This window comes from Ischnura elegans, chromosome 5, assembly GCF_921293095.1.
Source record: "Ischnura elegans chromosome 5, ioIscEleg1.1, whole genome shotgun sequence".
NCBI lineage: Eukaryota > Metazoa > Arthropoda > Insecta > Odonata > Coenagrionidae > Ischnura > Ischnura elegans.
Genome location: NC_060250.1, coordinates 48,368,509 through 48,386,674, shown reverse-complemented (window position 1 = coordinate 48,386,674; position 18,166 = coordinate 48,368,509). Strand labels below are relative to the sequence as shown.

The following is an 18,166-nucleotide window of genomic DNA, read 5'->3' as shown; positions in this document are numbered from 1 at the left end:
ATTAAGTATTACTATATATAAAGTATATTAGCACGTGAATTCTATAAGATCCGTATTTTTATTTTGCCAATTTATTCAGCTAATAACGCTTTTATTTTACTTTATTATTCCATTACTTTGCTTAATCATGCCAAATAATCCGCCACTGATCTGTCGGCATGAATGCGAAAAACGAATGGCTGCATAGTGCGTGCCAAAACAAACAAATACTATGAGCATTGAAGGGCCTATGCCGCCTATTTGCGCGAAGAAATGAAAGAACTCGAGCGCTGAGCCAGTCAGATCCATTGCGACCGACGGCAGGTTAAGGAGTCATCCTAATGCACGGTGGCTGACAGAGACACGCAATTTCTGTTTTTTTTCCCCAGCGAACAATGAAAATGAAGATTCCCCGTGTTTCACGCGAGGTACGATTTTCTTTACCAACGTTTCGATGAGCGACTAGCACATCGTCCTCAGGGATTCGGGAATCCAAAGCGTTCCAATCCAATCCGTTCGTACACCGGGTTTATACACTATTTACCACAGTGATGGAACAATACATATTTGTAATTTTCGCTCTTTGTCATAGCTCTAGTGAAACTAATATACAACAGAAAAAGTAGGCATTTTTCTCTCAGTCACTTTGTCAACATCCGTGTATGCACATTCATAGAAAGCTTCGGATAAATGGGCCAGAAGCTCCATTGGGGCAAAGTGTACCAGTCCTGATGTGTTCCCCTAATAAGTAACTATGTAAGTAGTCCATTAAATTTAATTCTTTCTCTTGCTAATGTGAAGATCGAAGTAATTAATGTCTTAGCTACACTGTTTCTGAAAGCCATTTCCCTTTCTCTCCAGAATACCATGATGTAATTGGGAAGAATCACTTCATTTTCTATTGGTCTATGCTAAACGCACCGTTCATTCTTTCTCAGTGTCAAATTATTCTGAAGGTTATATGCTACATATCGAATGGAATTCACCCTTGCGAAATATGACGATCCAACACCTCCAAGGTGACGGATTTAAATTCGAAACACGAGGACCGATAGGAGGGGAAGAATGAGTTTCGATTCTCTGTAGCGAGCGGGAGGGTTTCAAGGGGTTCGAATCCCTCTCACCTTCCCCCCCTCCCTCGAAATGATTGGGAGATACGGTCTTAAGTGTACCCTCCCCGAAGCCAAATGAACTCCCCCCCCCCTCCCCTCCCCTGCTCTCTCAATTATATTTTTTTGTCCGCCGGCCACGGCCTTGATGCTAAGAGAGTCTTAAGAAGAAAGGCAAACAGATGAGTGCCTACTTGGCAGGCAGCGCCATTTGAGAGCATTCGGGGGAGGCGGGAAGTTAAAGAGGACCCTCTGCACAATGAAATCGAAAAATAAATTCGGTCCAAAGCCCCAAAAATCGCTTTTTTGTTCGCAAGCTCCAACTTGGCTCAGTGGTGGTCAATAAAATAGTGCACGCGACGATCGCAGGCATTTCATTTGCTCAATTTCACCGTTTTCAAGCCATTTCCAAACCCTATCCTATTGGTGGGACGAGGTAAGAGGTGGAGTTGAAGTTTAATGTTTGATTCAATCCAAGTCCACCGGCATTGATTAGCCTATCTACGAAGGGGCTCCAGGCACTAGTTGATGTGTTACGTAAACTAAGCGAGGCGTACAGATGGCATGAAGACTAATCACAGGAAACCCGAAATTAAACAATTTTGTAAAGCATCGCGAGCAAGGAATGTTAGGCTCGAGATAAAAGTAGGTAGTCACAGGCTTCAGCAGGTGAAGCAGTATATGGCAGTGGCGGATACAGATGGGGGGCGCAGGGGGCGCGCGCCCCCCCCTTGCGGGTCCGCCTGTATTTCCGAACATTGCAAAACCACAATTGTAACTTTTTTATATCATAAGATGGCATTGTCTTTTACATGTTTATAATCATTTTAAATAAAATTTTCACATACTTTGCCTGTGACTTGATCATCTTTTGTTACGATAAAAGTAAAGATAACTCAAGATATGTTGCGCCCCCCCCTTGAGTTTTTTCTGTATCCGCCACTGGTATATGGGCAGGACACTTAGCCCATTGAAGGATCGTCAAAAATGGTGTAATAGAGGAAATAATCGTGCACCCTAACTTCACAAATAAAACGTGAAATGATGCATAACACGCAGGTCAACCTTTGCCTGTTATCCGCAAGTCTCCCAAATTTCAAATAATTTCACACAACGAGCACTCATATACCTACTATATATTATGGGCAGGGCACCCCCCAGAAACATCACCATGGTATATAAGGACCATGACCATGACTATAGGAAATCATACTCTCGGAACCATTTAAATTCGAAAGCAATATCATAATTTCACTGATTAAACACTTGAATGCCACAAGATATTTTTTAAGTAATTCATCCCAGTAAGTCTTCTGTATAACACTCACTCGTTCAACTTTTGTACAGTGCGCATAAGATGACTTAGAAAATTTATCAAAATATGTATAACGCACGCGTTATACTTGAAAATTTAGGGCAGTCGCAAATTATTTCACAGTGGTAGAGATCTTAGTCTCATGAAAAAGCCTAGAGAGAGTAAGCAAGGGTCAAGCACCACCCATAAATGTTCCTTTATTAAGTTTTTAGACGATAACTCGAAAGCCGTGCCCTCTGGGAAAACTATAGAAGAATTCAAAATTGTACTATCAAATTTGCTACAAAATTAATTCTTATTTTTTAGAAGTAGTACTCTAAAAGTTGAACAGTATGTAAAATTAGCAATTTTTAAAACACCTAATTCAATGGTATTAAATAGCCGTTTAATGTAATATACATTCATAACAAAAAATGCATTTTTGTGAAACGAAACATTTACCGAGAATGTTTAGAGTACGCGGAACGAATATGCAGGATCCCGTTTCGATTCCAGGAGAAGGCTAATGATTTTTTTCCCTGTTGAAATTTCCGACCATGTGTACACTTGCGGATGACTCCTTACGAGTTCACATCAGTTTGGACTGAGATGTTTTATTACAGTTAGTCTTCGTCTAACATCACAGTGCTTTAAGTTTGGCTTTAGCCTTTAAACGTGTATGACTATACGCGGCCGTGTAGTGTTGTACGCCGGGTTGTATAGGTCATCTTCATATCTAGATCACATAAATGCACGGAAAAAGAAGATACGGGCTACTTTGGCCCACTTCTAAATTTTTTTAAGATTCTTTTCTTATTTTCTCTTTTTTTACTTTTTCAAGCCTTTAGAACTTCATAACCCATATAGACTGTCTATTGCACAGTATAGCGTTAGCGATTCGATCGATGGATTTTTCTTCCTCATAGGGAAATCCACTAGGATCGCTAGAACATTAATTGCTTATGCTTGGTTTCGCTAAGAGTAGGGCCCCCTTCGCTTCTATAGCGTTGGGGTGTTTTTCCCTCGTCCCGTCCCTTCCGAACCTATCCCTTCCCAGGGGCGTCGGAGGGCTCCCATCGCGGCGGCACCTCTATCCTTTTTCCTTCCCCTCCCCGGGTGTCTGGGCGTATAAGCCACTGGCTTGGTTCCCGGCCCCAGTGCGTTGTACCCTTCGAAGGGTTCACCTAGAACCCTCAAACTCTCTGTCTATTGCACAGTTTCTTAATGGTTTTAAATTCCTTTTTCTAATTTTGTTTATCAAAAAAATAGTTTTACTAAGGCCAATGTTACCCTCGAGTTTGGGTTAATTTGGCCCAAGGTGATTTTACCCGCTTTAAAGCATTTTAAGAATAGCTAGGGCCAAAGAAAGACTTATCCAAGTGAAAAGCAATATATTACTTAGAAAAAACATTCTAGAGGCGGCTTAAGTTAAAACTATTCGTTTTAAAGAAAGTAATAATGTATAAAAATAAGAGCGTTGTTTTAATTTTTTACTCATTTATTTTTAAAATAATCGAATCAAAATAGCTTCATTTTTTTATATCCTTATCAATGAAAATATAATGGAAGTACGTAACTTATCGTGAAAGGTTAAAAAGGAATGCCACCGGGTCAGGTTCTCCAACTCCATCTGACGATGACGATGCCCTGATGAAGATGGACAACTCGTACATCGAAACGTCGGCCGTGATGGAGAACCTGACCCGGTGGAATTCCCGAGTAACCTTCCACGATTCTATACGCCGGGAAAGCCTGCGATCATTCTTCACGTAACTTAACCTGTGACCCCAACAGACGCAGCATGTTGATTACAGGTAGTTCTGTTAACTTAATAAATAAATATATGCCGACATATAATGATATACATTGATACATATTTATATAATGACATTTTAAAATATTCAAAATAAGTTTCTATACTTTTATTCGGTTGTTTATAGAACTCGAGCCGAAAACAGGTCATGTATGATAAAGGAAAACTAAAATGTAGGCCTACTACCCACTTTGACTCAGAAAAAACACAACATGCATTTAAAGGATTTATAATGAGAAAAAACAAGTTTGCAAAAGTACAACCTACTTTGTCCCAGGTAAAAGCTGGGCCAAAGTAAGTCTTAATTTTGAGATTAGGAGACTCTCTCAGTATTCAGAGTAAACAGAGAGAGAGAGTGTCTCTGTTTCAAAATAGTATATCGATGGCAAAGTTCTAATAACACGTATCTCAAGAATAGTAATTTTCAGGAGAGCAAAAGAAAATATTTATATTTTTAATTGTACACTAAAATTAAAAACAAAAAATTCATAAAACTGAAAAAAAGCTTACATTTGCAAAAAACGAGTTGTTTTTCGCTTGAATTTTATTTTTTAAATGCCATTACACTTTGTTTATGATACATGTCTCAAACCAGCCAAATTTCGAGATACGTGTTATTAGAACTTAGCCATCGATATGGATACATAAGAGCCATTTGTCAACGAGCATCAGACCTAAGACACATCACTGCTAAGAGGTGTTGCATACCGCCACGGCGCACAGTGGTCCCAAATCGAAAAAAGCTGGCCAAAATTAATACGTAAACGTCGTAATTTTAGCTAAAACAGCAACAAAAGTGGATGTCTCTTACTGATTTTGATCGTCTGCATCTGATTTTGGCATCATTTTTACGATGTCTCTCCATTTTAGCATTTTTTGAGCTGTTATTATTTAAAAAATTTTTAGAAAATCTCGATATAGATGTCATTGCGATTGGTGGTAACTTGGTGTTCATGGAGAGCTTAAAATAGTACAATTTTAAGGTAAAAGATGTATAAATTGTTGTTAAAACCCATTAAAGAATTTACGACATGAAATTGGTGAGATTCGAACCTGCGACCATCAGCATAGTCGGTGAGATACCAAAATGGGAAAAAAATACGCACACTCACTCATTTTTGGCTTCCATGTATTTGATAAGTCACATTAGATGAAATAAAATGACTGATATTAAGAACATTGAGGAAAATAATGTTCGAATTGCAATAAAATCGCTTTCATGTATCACAAAGAACAAATTTTAAAAGAATCGTCGTCCCAATCCATGTCACCCCGTCACCCCATCGGACTCATTGTCGCTCTGCGAATCACTTAAAATTAGCAAATTTTCACCTCACCTGATGGGCTGACCTCGTTTTTTGTAACTCCTGATGTAATTAAAATATATGATTCAGATATTTAAAGGAGTCTTCGAAAGATGTCTTCATAATTTAACATTCTTGGGTATTTTCTTGTACAATGCTCTCGGAATTTCCTCATGTCTATGTTCCTGGCCTCCAATGCTTCCTCCGTTAAAACTTCAATTGTAAGAAAGGATTCTTTGGAAATTGCTGTTCCATGTATCAGCACTTTATGTACCATGAGCAGAATATATTACCAACCATAATTGATGCACAGCTCCGCTTTTTCAATGCAATACTGGCTGAAGGCTTCATTATTTATCTCATAGCCGCGGGACAGAGATTTTAATATCACTGAAAGTCTATGAATAAGTCTTTCATCGATACCTGTTGTGAAAATTACAAATCACATTAATAATTACATTTCATACACATAAAGCATTTATTCGTAGATTTTTCAAAATTATGGACACGGGTCCAATATTTCTTACTTATTGATTATAATTTTATATTTACACGTAATTTCATCTTGTCTGAAATAAAATCCTGAATTAAAACTTCACTTTTAAAAATATGATGATTGAGATTAATGAGTGATTATTTTTATACACTGCATATATTCGCCGACTGTGCATACACGGTAATCATTTGCACTCACTAGATGCGAGAGGGAGATATTGATATGCTTCTGGAGGGAATTTCATTTCCTTCTGCAACCAGCTTATGAACATCTCTTTGAAATGCTCATCTGTCCTCGAGCTTTGATTCCACTTTCTCAGGTATTTCGAGAAAACATTCTTATCACAAAACGCGTCAGAATATTTTTTTGCATGCTTGATTTCATTCAGTCGAAATCTTGTTTTCAAATATTCCACGACATATTCCTTCTTCTTCGCTTACTAATATTCTTTTCTCTCTGTATTTTTATTGTACACCGCAAGGTACGAAAAAATTTGCGGCACCCATAATTCAAATTTAACACGAGTATTTACGGATGAAACGATGAATGTGATTTCTAAAAGTTGTCTATTTTTAACCAATAATAAACCGGAAATTATGAGTTGACATGGAATAAAAGATATACAAGCTTATATAGACTTGCCTCTGATTTTCCAGCGTATCCTGAAATTTGAATGCCAAACATTGGCAAACCAAGTGCTTTAATTATCTAGACAGGAGAAGTTTCTCGAGTTAGCCGTGTTAACACAGTTCGGAGCACATCACTTTTTCACTAAGAAAATCAATAAGTAAAACTGAGTGGGAAATATTCACCACATCCATGCAATGGCTCTGGTGAGGGAGGCCGTCATCCTCATTCCTTCATTATTAAAAAATGCACTTGCCAGAATCACGCTCCATTGGTGGGTTTAGACGAATTTTTCCCTCCGAATTCAATCCTATCTCCGTCTATGGGTTGTTGAAATGATTCTGTGAACAATTCTTGGCATTATGGAGCATTTATTTCTCTTAGCGCCAATACCTTATTTCGGAATAACGTGCTGACAACGCTGTACAGCACGTAAGGGATCTCTTCTCTATAAAAATATGAGGAATGTTTTGTAGAGAAAAGCATCTCGTGGTTACTGTAAGGTTTTCGCATAAGGACTTAAGTAGTCGCTTTTGATCACTCATAATGTTTCTCATGAAGAACATGAAAACCGGCCCTCATTGGTTTCATGAATATTTGAAGGTGAGTGCACAAACGAGAAGTGTGCATACGATAGGCGTGAAGCACTTGATTAATGTAATCGTACAGGATGTAGAATTATGCTTAGTATACACCATGCAAGTTTGACCACCGGTACAGGAATATTTGAGCGATAATGCCACTGTCTCCCGCCGGCCGCCGGCCAGCCGCCCTCAGCGGAGCGGTGCACCGCTCAACTTAAAACCCTCTAGATGTCGGATAGGCAAGTTAGGCAAGATTTTTTTTCTCCATCTTGTTGTACATACTCTTCCTAAGGATTCAGCATAGGAATCTTCGAGGGGCACAACACTATATTGACACATTTGACCAAAAATAGGCCCAAAAATAGCTAACATTATAATTAATTAAATATTGTTATAATAAATTCTGAAACGAACAAAAAATACTATAATATTGTGAAAAAATATGCAAACTTACCGTATTAAAATTGACAGATGAATCCCATGAAATTAAAATAGTCACTTATTAAGTCGAATTACCCTAAAATCGACTATTTCTACGCGTCGGGCGTTTTAGGCTGAACATGCCCATGTTTGACGGGTTACACAGGTCAACATAATAATCACACAGACCTATCAGGCACGAAATATTATAGGCCATATCCTGTAGAATCCGAATACATAATTCAAAACTTCCTCGTAAAAAGTCGAAAAAATGACTTTTGGCCAGCTTTTTTCGATTTGGGACCACTGTGCGGCGCCGCACCAAGGCATCCCCCAAAAACAACCCCCCTCAACCGAAAAAATACTTCATTGTGCAAAATAGGATTTTTGCATTGAAATTCGATATGCATTTTATAAACTCAAGCGAAATCACATCGGTAATAGAGCGAATATCATTTCTCCTATTCTTACTTACACTGGATTCCACTACTCATCCCCTTCAGGCACTTTTCACACCAGTGGCGCAGCGAGGGGGGTTTTGGGGGATAACCCCCCCCCCCCCCAGATCTCAGAGACATTTTTAAGTTTAATCCATTTTACTTATTTGAATTAGTATTACTTATAGAATAGTGTTAGGAGTTATCAAATATCCCTCAGAAAGCCGTAAAACTCGCCATTTTGAACCATTATTATTCAAATTTTTCTGGAGGAGGACCTCCGCAACTCCTCCTTACCCTGGTAGTTATGCAATACCCCCACACTCGTAAGTATTAGTTGCGCCTAAAACCCCCCCTAGCCTTAATTCCTAGCTGCGCCCCTGTTCCACACCATCTAGCGGCAGCGGGGGTGAACAGTCATCGACGTCACGCATAAGACTTTCCACCATTTCCACCGTTCGGACTAGTCTCGTTTCATACGCTTGAAATTCTTTACATTTGAATAAATGACGAAAAATATAAATATGTACCGGTGAGAAATACATAACACAAATGTGATAATCTCACCATCTAGACAATAAAAATGGGAAAATACATATTGTATTCATAGATACAGGTTATGAGGTTAACTGCCCGCATCATGCATGAACATTTCATATTGAGCAGTGAATGGGTGTGTATGCGTGAGTGCAGGCTGCCGCTGATCCCTTCGGGTGTGACAGCTATATAGTAAGTCCATCACCCTGAGGAAAGCGACCAGAGCAGGAGGAAAGCCCTTGTAATCCTATCCCGACCATTTCATCGAAGTTCGTTCACGAGGGTGGAACCTGTCAATTAGGTTTAAGACGGATTACAGGATCTTCAAATCATTGGGTCAAATTTTTATAAAGGAAATATATGTACAATAAGGATTATTTTAAGTATTATAACCATTTATTATCATTCTATTCTTATAATTTTTAGTAAGCAATTTTTAGTTCCATTCGATACGAAACATTAACGAGATCTATAAATATTCATCCACTACAATTTAGAGATTGTATATAAGATAATTGAAAAAAGGTTCGTCGTTCGTGGCGATGTAATGCGGTCTCTATATATTTTGAGAGAGAGAGGGAGGAATCATTTAGGGTACAAACGTATTGGGTTGCCAATTGTTCCTCTCTAAATAGACCAGAGATCGGTTCATAAAGATATGAAGGGCTTCGGAGAACAGATAATGAAAGAGGTTCGACCTTAAGTTTGTCCAGAAAGTACCAACACACGCACGCGCCCTTTCCCCACAGTTTATCTTCTGCTCTAGCTTAATGCGCTGATTCAATGTGGCTGCCGAGCGCACCGCGGCGAAATTTCGGGGGTGCTGTGAGATGCAGCAAAGGTCGAGGCGCCCGTTATAGGAATTGGCACACGGCAGTATGATGTAACGGCCGAGGGAGCCAAAGCGGATTTTGCTAATTGATGCGATAACGCAGATTTGACTCGACACATGGCGAGATGTAATGGCTTTCACAACGATTAATATTGAAGACAAGGATTTCAGGATTCACTTCCGAGTTAACTTCTGGGCGTACTTAAATTTCCCCAAGTGTAATCACGTTTTTCCCCTTAAACGCCGCGACCAAAACAAGACTTGCGCAGTTGAAACGCTAACTTCGGAGTCACACTAGCCTTACCAAAGAAACTTCAGGAAATAATACGTAAAAGGCGCCTGGGTAACGTGGTGGACCTGATGGTTGAATAGACATTATCAGATCAATTGACTACAGCGATAGCGTTTGTTTTCGTGTTGTTCATTTCACTTATTTTTACATTTCCATTAAATTTAACGCTACACGGGGAAGAAGAGCCTTCGGGAGGTAAATTAACTGGCAGGGAGAAATGGAGTGACCGAGTTTATCAATCATAGGATTGGAATACATTGAGTGAAATGAAGTTCCTGTACTTAGCATAACGCATTCCTTCCTCACTCATGGCCCCATCTTACGGGGCAAAACGTCCCACTGTAAGAAACTCCTCTCCTTGCTGAAACAGGCTATCAAAGCAATCCTTGACTTTCTATGAGAGAACATGGTAAACCCCATTTCAGATCATTGAAAATATTACCACTCCCTTTCATTTATATTTTGCAGTGTTCATCCTTTGCCAAAGAAAATCCAGGGGAATTCCAACTGAATAATTCCCCTCACTCACATGCTACACCTGAAAATAATTACGTCCACCTAAAAATGTTCAATTCAAGTCTCACCAAAAAAGACCCACACTTAACTTGCACAAAAATTTTTAATCACCTACCCCACAAATTAAAAGAGGTTACAATGATACATGTGTTTAAGAGACTAGTCAAGTGTAGTTAAGAGACTAGAGCTTTCGTAATTGAACAGGCATTTTATAATACAGCTGAGTACATCATTAGAATACAGTGGGAACTAATTTCTCAATCATTTATTAAAAATATAATATTTTATTCTTTTACGATTTGTATTTTTTTGTAATACGTATTTTGTTTTAGTATTGACACATTCCAATGTTTACACAACCTCTATGGAATAAAGGATATTATTATTATTATTATTAAATTTAACACTCAAGAAGAAGAAAAAATATCTGGATTTTCATAACATCCATTTATAAGAATATAATTAGCTTACTGTCTCAAATCCCCATAATAGTGCAGTTTATGGGCCCTCCACGATGGCCTCAGCAGATGGACAGCTATCACATGCTCTCTCAGAGAAAGGAATTCCAAGAGTGCATATCCAGTAAAATGTGCTTAACCACACTAAGGAAGGCCTTTTGTAGAATATTTTTGGGACCATTTGAGTTAACTCCTCTGAAAATCTATCGATTTTCAAAATTACATCCACTCTATGCTCGTGATAAGATTTTATATTGCCGCAAAAATTAGAGCTAACATACTTCGCTATTGTTTAAAAATTTTGTTAGCACTTTCTTCCAATTTTTTCTAAAAAAAAGTACAATGATATCCCCAGAAACTTTATTTTCACTTTTCCTCTGGTAACGTAAATAAATTAGTTCACTCCAGGAGCAACATGATTCTCATCTGATTTAGAAATTTAAATTAGCATTATTTTTAATTTATACAAAGACTAAACTTTGATACTGAACAAGAAAAGAATTCCTAACATACCATAATCACTAACTACAAAATTTTAGCAATTCAAAAATTTACTTCCTCCTCAACGCCTATCATCAGCCTCCATTATTTAGCCACATAATATAATTAATGGATTGATAAGGAAAGTCAATTTTCTCCTACATTACTAAAATAATTTAACATGGTATTAACCATAGCATTTGTTCATACCAATGCTCGTCCAAGTCTGTAGGTCACCTACTAGCTTCTCAAAGCCTCTTAAAAGGCTGCCCTAATTTGCTAACTTCCTGAGACTGATATGGAATTATTCACATAAGGTCACAGTCAGCACCAGACCTTCTAGGAATAACATTAACTCAAGGACATATCCAATTCATTCTGAAGGTTTTTACAATCCCATCTCAACAAACACTATTTTTTTTGGGTTTACTGTTAACATTAGGAGAGAACTAAATAAACTGCTAAGACAAAGAATACTGTTCTGAAAGCTAGGACTGTATAGTGCTTCCATGTAAACAAATACCAGTAAATATAGCAACATACTCTTCCCACCTCCGCTATGCTGCACTTAAACATCTTAATTGTGGACCTCATTCATGCCTTACTCCTGCAGGCCTATTCTGCTAAATGGGGCCATGCTCATGGCCGGCCATAAGTTTCGTATGGCCTGACCCGAAAGTACGGCCTATACCGATTCCACTCTCGAGGGGCCATATTGTATGGCCCAGCCAAACATCTTAACGCCCTTTCTGTAGGCAAGTATGAGAATTATAATTGGCACTATAAGTTGGGTTCACTTTTTTTAAACACTAGTCATTTTTTGAGAAGGAAGTTTGTTCCAATGTGGATAAAAAATTAATTCTATGTTCCTTAACCGAAATGGACTGTTATTAAAGGATAAATTTGGATTTTCTTTGAACATTGATCTGATGGCAGATGCTGGAGAGCTTCGGAAAAAGTGAAAAACGCAAATCACGGACGAGAAGAAGAAGAAATTTGTACACAATTTGTACCGTACAGAATTATAATATTCATGAATTTTACATGTAAGGGATTGAGTTAGAACATGACATCCTATTGTAGTTCTAACCCCTTCTTCTCCTTCCAATGGTTTACTATTGTCTCATGGCTTCAATGATTTGCCCCCAAAAGCCTAGAAATCCAGCCAATGCACGAAATCTAAAGATGAAATTGAAACTTTAAGTGTCATTAATTTTATTATCAGAGGCTTATGTTAAGGTAGCTGTATAAAATCATAACATCAATATGAGACTATCATTCTTTCCTTGATGTGTGGATGGCATTTGTCCTTTACACATCGACTTACTGATGATTGCCTTACTGCCAAAAAAATGTCTTGCTCTATGTTTCTTTGATATCCTCCCTCATGAAGCGTAACGCAACGACAATCTTAAAATATAAAACATTTCATAGAGGATATTTAAAGTTACCTACAGCTTTTCAAAACAAATAAGTAAGAAATCTGCTAAAAAATGTACCACAGAAAGCAAATAAAACCCCATTCCTCCGTTCACTTCAACAGAGCATCCATTTGAAAAGTATTTCTAAATTTTTACTAACAAGCGAACTTTTAGTTCATCCACTATATTTACTTACAAAGTAAGTGACAACTTCTTTTGACACGCGGAAATATTTAATGAAAATATCATCATTGTATGCAAACATATTACACATATCCCGTATCCTCCTCCAGATGAAATCGATGTCTTTCTTTTATATATCTAGCCAATGCCCGTTGAATTCGTATGTGTTCCCCCGCAATATTCATATATTTCTTGAAACAGTGGCTACATAATGGATGACACTCGAGGCCGTAGTTATGGTCGATTTCGTCTTATGGCCTGGCCATTTTTTTGCTTTGGTCTTCTTATATTATTGTGTAAAAATGAATTCTGAGGGCTATGTAACTGTAGACATGCATTGTTTTTTGCTGATATATACATGGCGACATGTATCGTGTAAAAAATACTTTTTTGAGGGCTTTTTAAAAAAATATTTTGTACTTAGTATTTTGTTTTGTATTTTGGTTTTTGTATATTTTTGTGTGAGATGAAACCTATCAACCAAGCTGGTACTTTGCATTTTATATTTTTGTCTTTATATATTTCCTGATGTTATGTTACCAACCACCTTTATGTCCGTCTTGTAACAATTTATGTAATAATAATAATAATAAAGCGCTGTTATAATTTTCTTCAAATGTTGGTTTGATTCACTTTTTCCATGCTAAAATGTCACAACTTGGCTTGCCCCCCCCCTCTAGACCATGGCTTGCCCTCCCTCCCCCCTGAGTTATGATCCTGGGTACGCCCCTGATTCTCAACAACCCATTACGTATGGCATTTGAAAAACAATATGATAGTAATTTCATCAACCTAATACTCTGCCCAAGGTAAGAGAGAAACACAGTAATAGTGGACGTAAATGCAGCTGCTCAAACTAATTAAAAAAAAAATTTCAACTAGACATTGCTATCATTTGTCACAAAGGGCTCAATCGTGAGGAGTGGCACAGCAAGGGGGGTTTTGGGGGATAAACCCCCCCCCCCTGAGCTTAGAGAAATGTTTAAGTTTCATCCATTTTACTTACTTGGATTGATATTAATAATAGAATACTGTAAGGATTAATAAAATTATCCCTCAGATAGCCGTAAAACTTATCATTTATCTTAAAATTCCGCAATTTATTAATCTCGCACCTACCGCTTATCCTGGTGGATATTCCATACCCCACACACCCCGGTATTAGTTGCACCTCAACCTTCCCCCTCCCCCAGCCTTAATTCCTAGCTGCGCCCCTGGTCGTGAGCACTGGCGAACGAGAAAATTGAAAAGTAAACAACTCCACATTCACTACCATGTGACTTTCTTAGAAGGGTGCGATATAACTAGCAATCAACGTGGATGTGAAATAATTCTTTACATGGCATAGTCATTGACGAGTGTTGGCACTAGTAACACACAGAAAATACGCTTTTGCCCCGCCTGGCTCCGGTTGATACCTCAAATAGGTTACGTGTTTAAACAATGGCCTAAGAGGAACACGAGGGAGAAAGAGAATTCCACCATACTCGATAGAAAAGTTTCCTGAAAATTGAAAATCAGCAATAGGGTCGTCAAATTAACCTTTCCTTTCTTATTCCTGTGAAATTGAACCATCGTAATCCCGCGCTGTACCTGAACATATTAATTACGTAATATCATATAGATAATTACGCTTAACTACCCTTCAATTACTCGTGTATCATGCCTAGTCAAGCTGCCGAGCCACGACAGCAGCAATATTGAACTCGGTCAGCGGCGGCAAAAAGGAGTCAAGGCGAACAGCTGTGAGAGAACCCACATTCAGTACACGTGTACCCAAAAAATACTACCCCACCGGCCGCTGGGGACACAAACCGGAATGCCAACGGTGGACACTTCCGCGTACACATGCACTCTACAGACTACCCATGGAAAGAGATACATTGGCAAAACTAGACTACTATTCCTTACATCGATTGCTAACCCGAGTAAGCATCGTATTAATAACAATTTCATCACCCATGAAAAGTATTATATTGACGCGGTAAATAAGAGCAATGTATACCTCGAGGACCAATTCACATATACACCCCTCAACAACTCTATTAACTTAATACTGTAACATTAAACTTACCAAAGGCGTATCCATTGGCATGCTTAGCTTCAGATGAACTGGCCGATGTAGTAGAAAAAGCTCTCAGGCAAGGCCGTAAACTACTTCGGGCAACCTAAGAAGTCGAAATAATCCTATCGTCATTTATTGCTATTTCAGCTTAACAATATTACGTAAGAATACCATGAATTCCTCTAACATATCTTCAGTTACGCTCTAAAATATAAGTTTGCATTCGCCAGCACGGCTGTTTCAAATAAAGAGCCATACTATGCAGCGACAGAAAAAGCTAATGAAAATCCAATATGTGCAAGCATCCCAAATATTTACAATTAATATTCATTTCTCCCAGATAATCATGCAATAACATCATATTATTACTTACCTGAGATAAAGACATGTTCCACGGGTACACGACCTACTCTGGTACCACCAAAATCAAGTATTCCTGTTAATCTCACTAGTGCTCGGAGAACAGCTGCACAATCTTGGCGTTATCTTGGAAATAAGCACAGATAACAAACATGAAAGTCATCAAGGATGGAATTAAAGTCCACGACCTCAAACTATATTCTTAAGTGGTGTTAACGAATATCATGTATTAACAACTAGCGTCCACAAACTTGAAAAGAAATTTTAGAAAAATCCCGTACATCACTTACCAGCCGTTCACTCCGAACCTAACCTAGATGAGTAAGAGGATAACGCGGGTTATGAAATGCGGAAATGCTTGTGTTTACCGATGCTGATATCGGAGCGTAGCCTACGTTATATACAAGGCCGTCCAACGTCGGGAAAAAGCTGGGACAGCGCACGTAGTTGAGTCTTCGGCCGGTAGAGGCGCTCTTTTGAGAACATGAATTACATGAGATCTTACGGGAAATAGCAACGGAACTGATGAAATTACGTTATTTTTATCTTAAGAGAGGCTCTAAATTCTTTCTAATACTTGTAAATCTACATAATACCCAGCAAGCCACCTTTAGGGTGTTTGGCAGGGGAAAATAATGAAGAATGAGAAAAAGCGAGGATATTTATTTTAAGGAGGTCTCGAGAAAATTAGTCCTAAGGCGATTGATTTTGGACCCTATTGCAAAACATTTTTCGATGGAAATGATTACTCACTAACCAAAACTTACCAAATATACAAGAATTGCCATGAGAAAAAAATCTCCTGAACCGGGAATCGAACTGCGGTCATACCGCCATGCGCGTCTTTAGGGCAGGGTTGAGACTCTTAACCGGTCGTGAAGGGGCCATAACTAGGACTTTTGTCAGGGGGTGCAACGATCAGTTTGCCACTATCCCTCCCGTGATCCCCTTCTCTCTTCCACCCCTAAAATATAATACCTCTGTAATCCATTTTTTTATTGTGCGTTAGTTGAAATTACTCGCCGTATGTATGCTGTGAAGAACTTTTATTAATATTAGTTTAAAATGATTTTTAATTATTTTGGCTAGCTAATTTAATTATGAAAGTTAAATAACTTTTCTAATAAATGTTTCAAAATTTTCTGCTCCCCTCTCTGAAATCTTCGCCAGAGGCACACGCCCCCCTGCAACGCCCTAGCTCCAGTCTTGGGTTGCGGCTTCATTGAAGTCCTTTTTTCCCGGGTTGACATCCTTGACGAACCACAAGGGTTTAAAATCTAGCAGTGACGGATATAGATCTGCACCAACTAGGTGGGGGGCCTATCTTCGTGAATTACTACACAACCAGGGGAATTTCCCCCTAGCCGAAGGGGGGTTCGGGGATTTTGAAAGTTAGGATTTTCCAGACTCAAAAACGGCTGTTTTAGACTAATTCATTGATAAAAAAGACACTATATTATGCAGGCGCAGTAGATCGTTTTACCAATGCCAAAGCGTTAAAATAGGCCCTATAAGGTTAAAAATAATTTGTATTTTGACTCGTTATAGTTGGTAAATTTGCCGGAAAATTTTGCTATCTGCTTTACGTCAAAGTACATATGAAAATTTCAATTTTTATCTATAGCGTACGACTCCTAAGCATCTCCCCTCCCCATGGATCCGCCACTCTCATCTTGTACCATGAGCCTCGGAACAATTGCCATGGGAATCAAAGAAAATCTGCTCAGTGGCCTGGAAATCCAAGATCACAGCCTCGATTCCCGGTTCAGGGGAATATTTTCTCATGGGAAATTCATGGATATATCACCGCCGTTCACGCAATCTCACGTGGAGGGGAGGGGGGTCCTGGCAAGTATCACGTCATTTTTTCCGCAAGAAACAGCGTACCTAGACCTAGGGGGTCGAACCGATTCTCACCCAATCTCACGTGGAGGGGAGGGGGGTCCTGGCAAGTATCACGTCATTTTTTCCGCAAGAAACAGCGTAAAATTGTAAGAAAACTGGGTGGAATTGAGCAAAACGTGTTCCTCTATTAAACTAGTTAAATTATATTTTTTGTGGGAATTTTCACAGATGGCCAACGTTCATTCAGAAGACTATACCATTGCACGCCTTGTGACCCCATTTCGGCCTCTATTCCTTAGCTACGATTCTAGTCACACCCTTGAGAACATGAGAAATCAGTTTCCTGACCGTAGACTGACATCTGACGGAGTAAACGTTTCCAGTGACTTCGTCAAGTTACTCTACCGACAGCACGAAAACAGTGAAAACATGTCAAGAACTTGAATTTCAAAACTTTCTACCTCTCTGCGATAGAGTAAATGACTCTGAAGATTGCAAATCACTGTTGCTTATCAGGAAACTCAATGACATTTCTAAGGGCCATGAAACTCCTGCAACGCAACCGGAAGATCTTCTCGAGATATTAAGTAGACCTATTCCAGGTAAGGTTACTGAAAAAGTGTTCGTCGAGTGATTAATTATTTGATAGTTAATTAATTATTATTAACAAATTTCCCCAAGTGACCATCGCTTATATATTTGAAATATACATGAGAGAAGCTGCAGTAGCTTTCGTGGCGGGTTACCTAGTCCGAATCGCAGAGGAGAGAACTGAATGTATAGGGTGTCTGGAACCTCTCGCCGCATGTCAAAAAAGTGCTCCCTCACTGTTATTAGTGAATCATTTGAATAGATCATAGATAGATTGCTATCCTAGCAAAAACTTTACATATTTCTCAGTGTAAGCAGTGCGCAAACTTGACAGCAAAATTTTATATTCGGGCAGTACTCTTTCTGCAACGCCAGCTACTTGAAGAGCAATTACTGACATTCATTTTACCAAGATTTCTGAAGGAATTTGCTTGTAAGCAATGCACAAACCCGGTATTGCTTCGTGTAATATTACAAAAAAATTTTAGGCCACTTCTGGACAATTAGGCTAAAATGAAACGGA

General features: G+C 38.7%; 1 protein-coding gene across 2 annotated transcripts in view; it reads right to left on the bottom strand.

Moving 5' to 3' along the window:
• Nucleotides 1-15,587, bottom strand: part of LOC124158847 (probable medium-chain specific acyl-CoA dehydrogenase, mitochondrial) — a 35,762-nt gene extending 20,175 nt beyond the window's left edge. For both annotated transcript variants that reach the window (XM_046534222.1, XM_046534221.1), the window contains exons 1-3: nt 15,498-15,587; nt 15,221-15,333; nt 14,857-14,950 (exon numbers count right to left, since the gene is read on the bottom strand). In XM_046534222.1, coding sequence (XP_046390178.1) covers nt 14,857-14,950; nt 15,221-15,235 — 109 coding nt within the window. In that variant the 5' untranslated portion in view covers nt 15,236-15,333; nt 15,498-15,587. The remainder of the gene's footprint in view (nt 1-14,856; nt 14,951-15,220; nt 15,334-15,497) is intronic.
• Between the last annotated feature and the right edge of the window lie 2,579 nt (nt 15,588-18,166).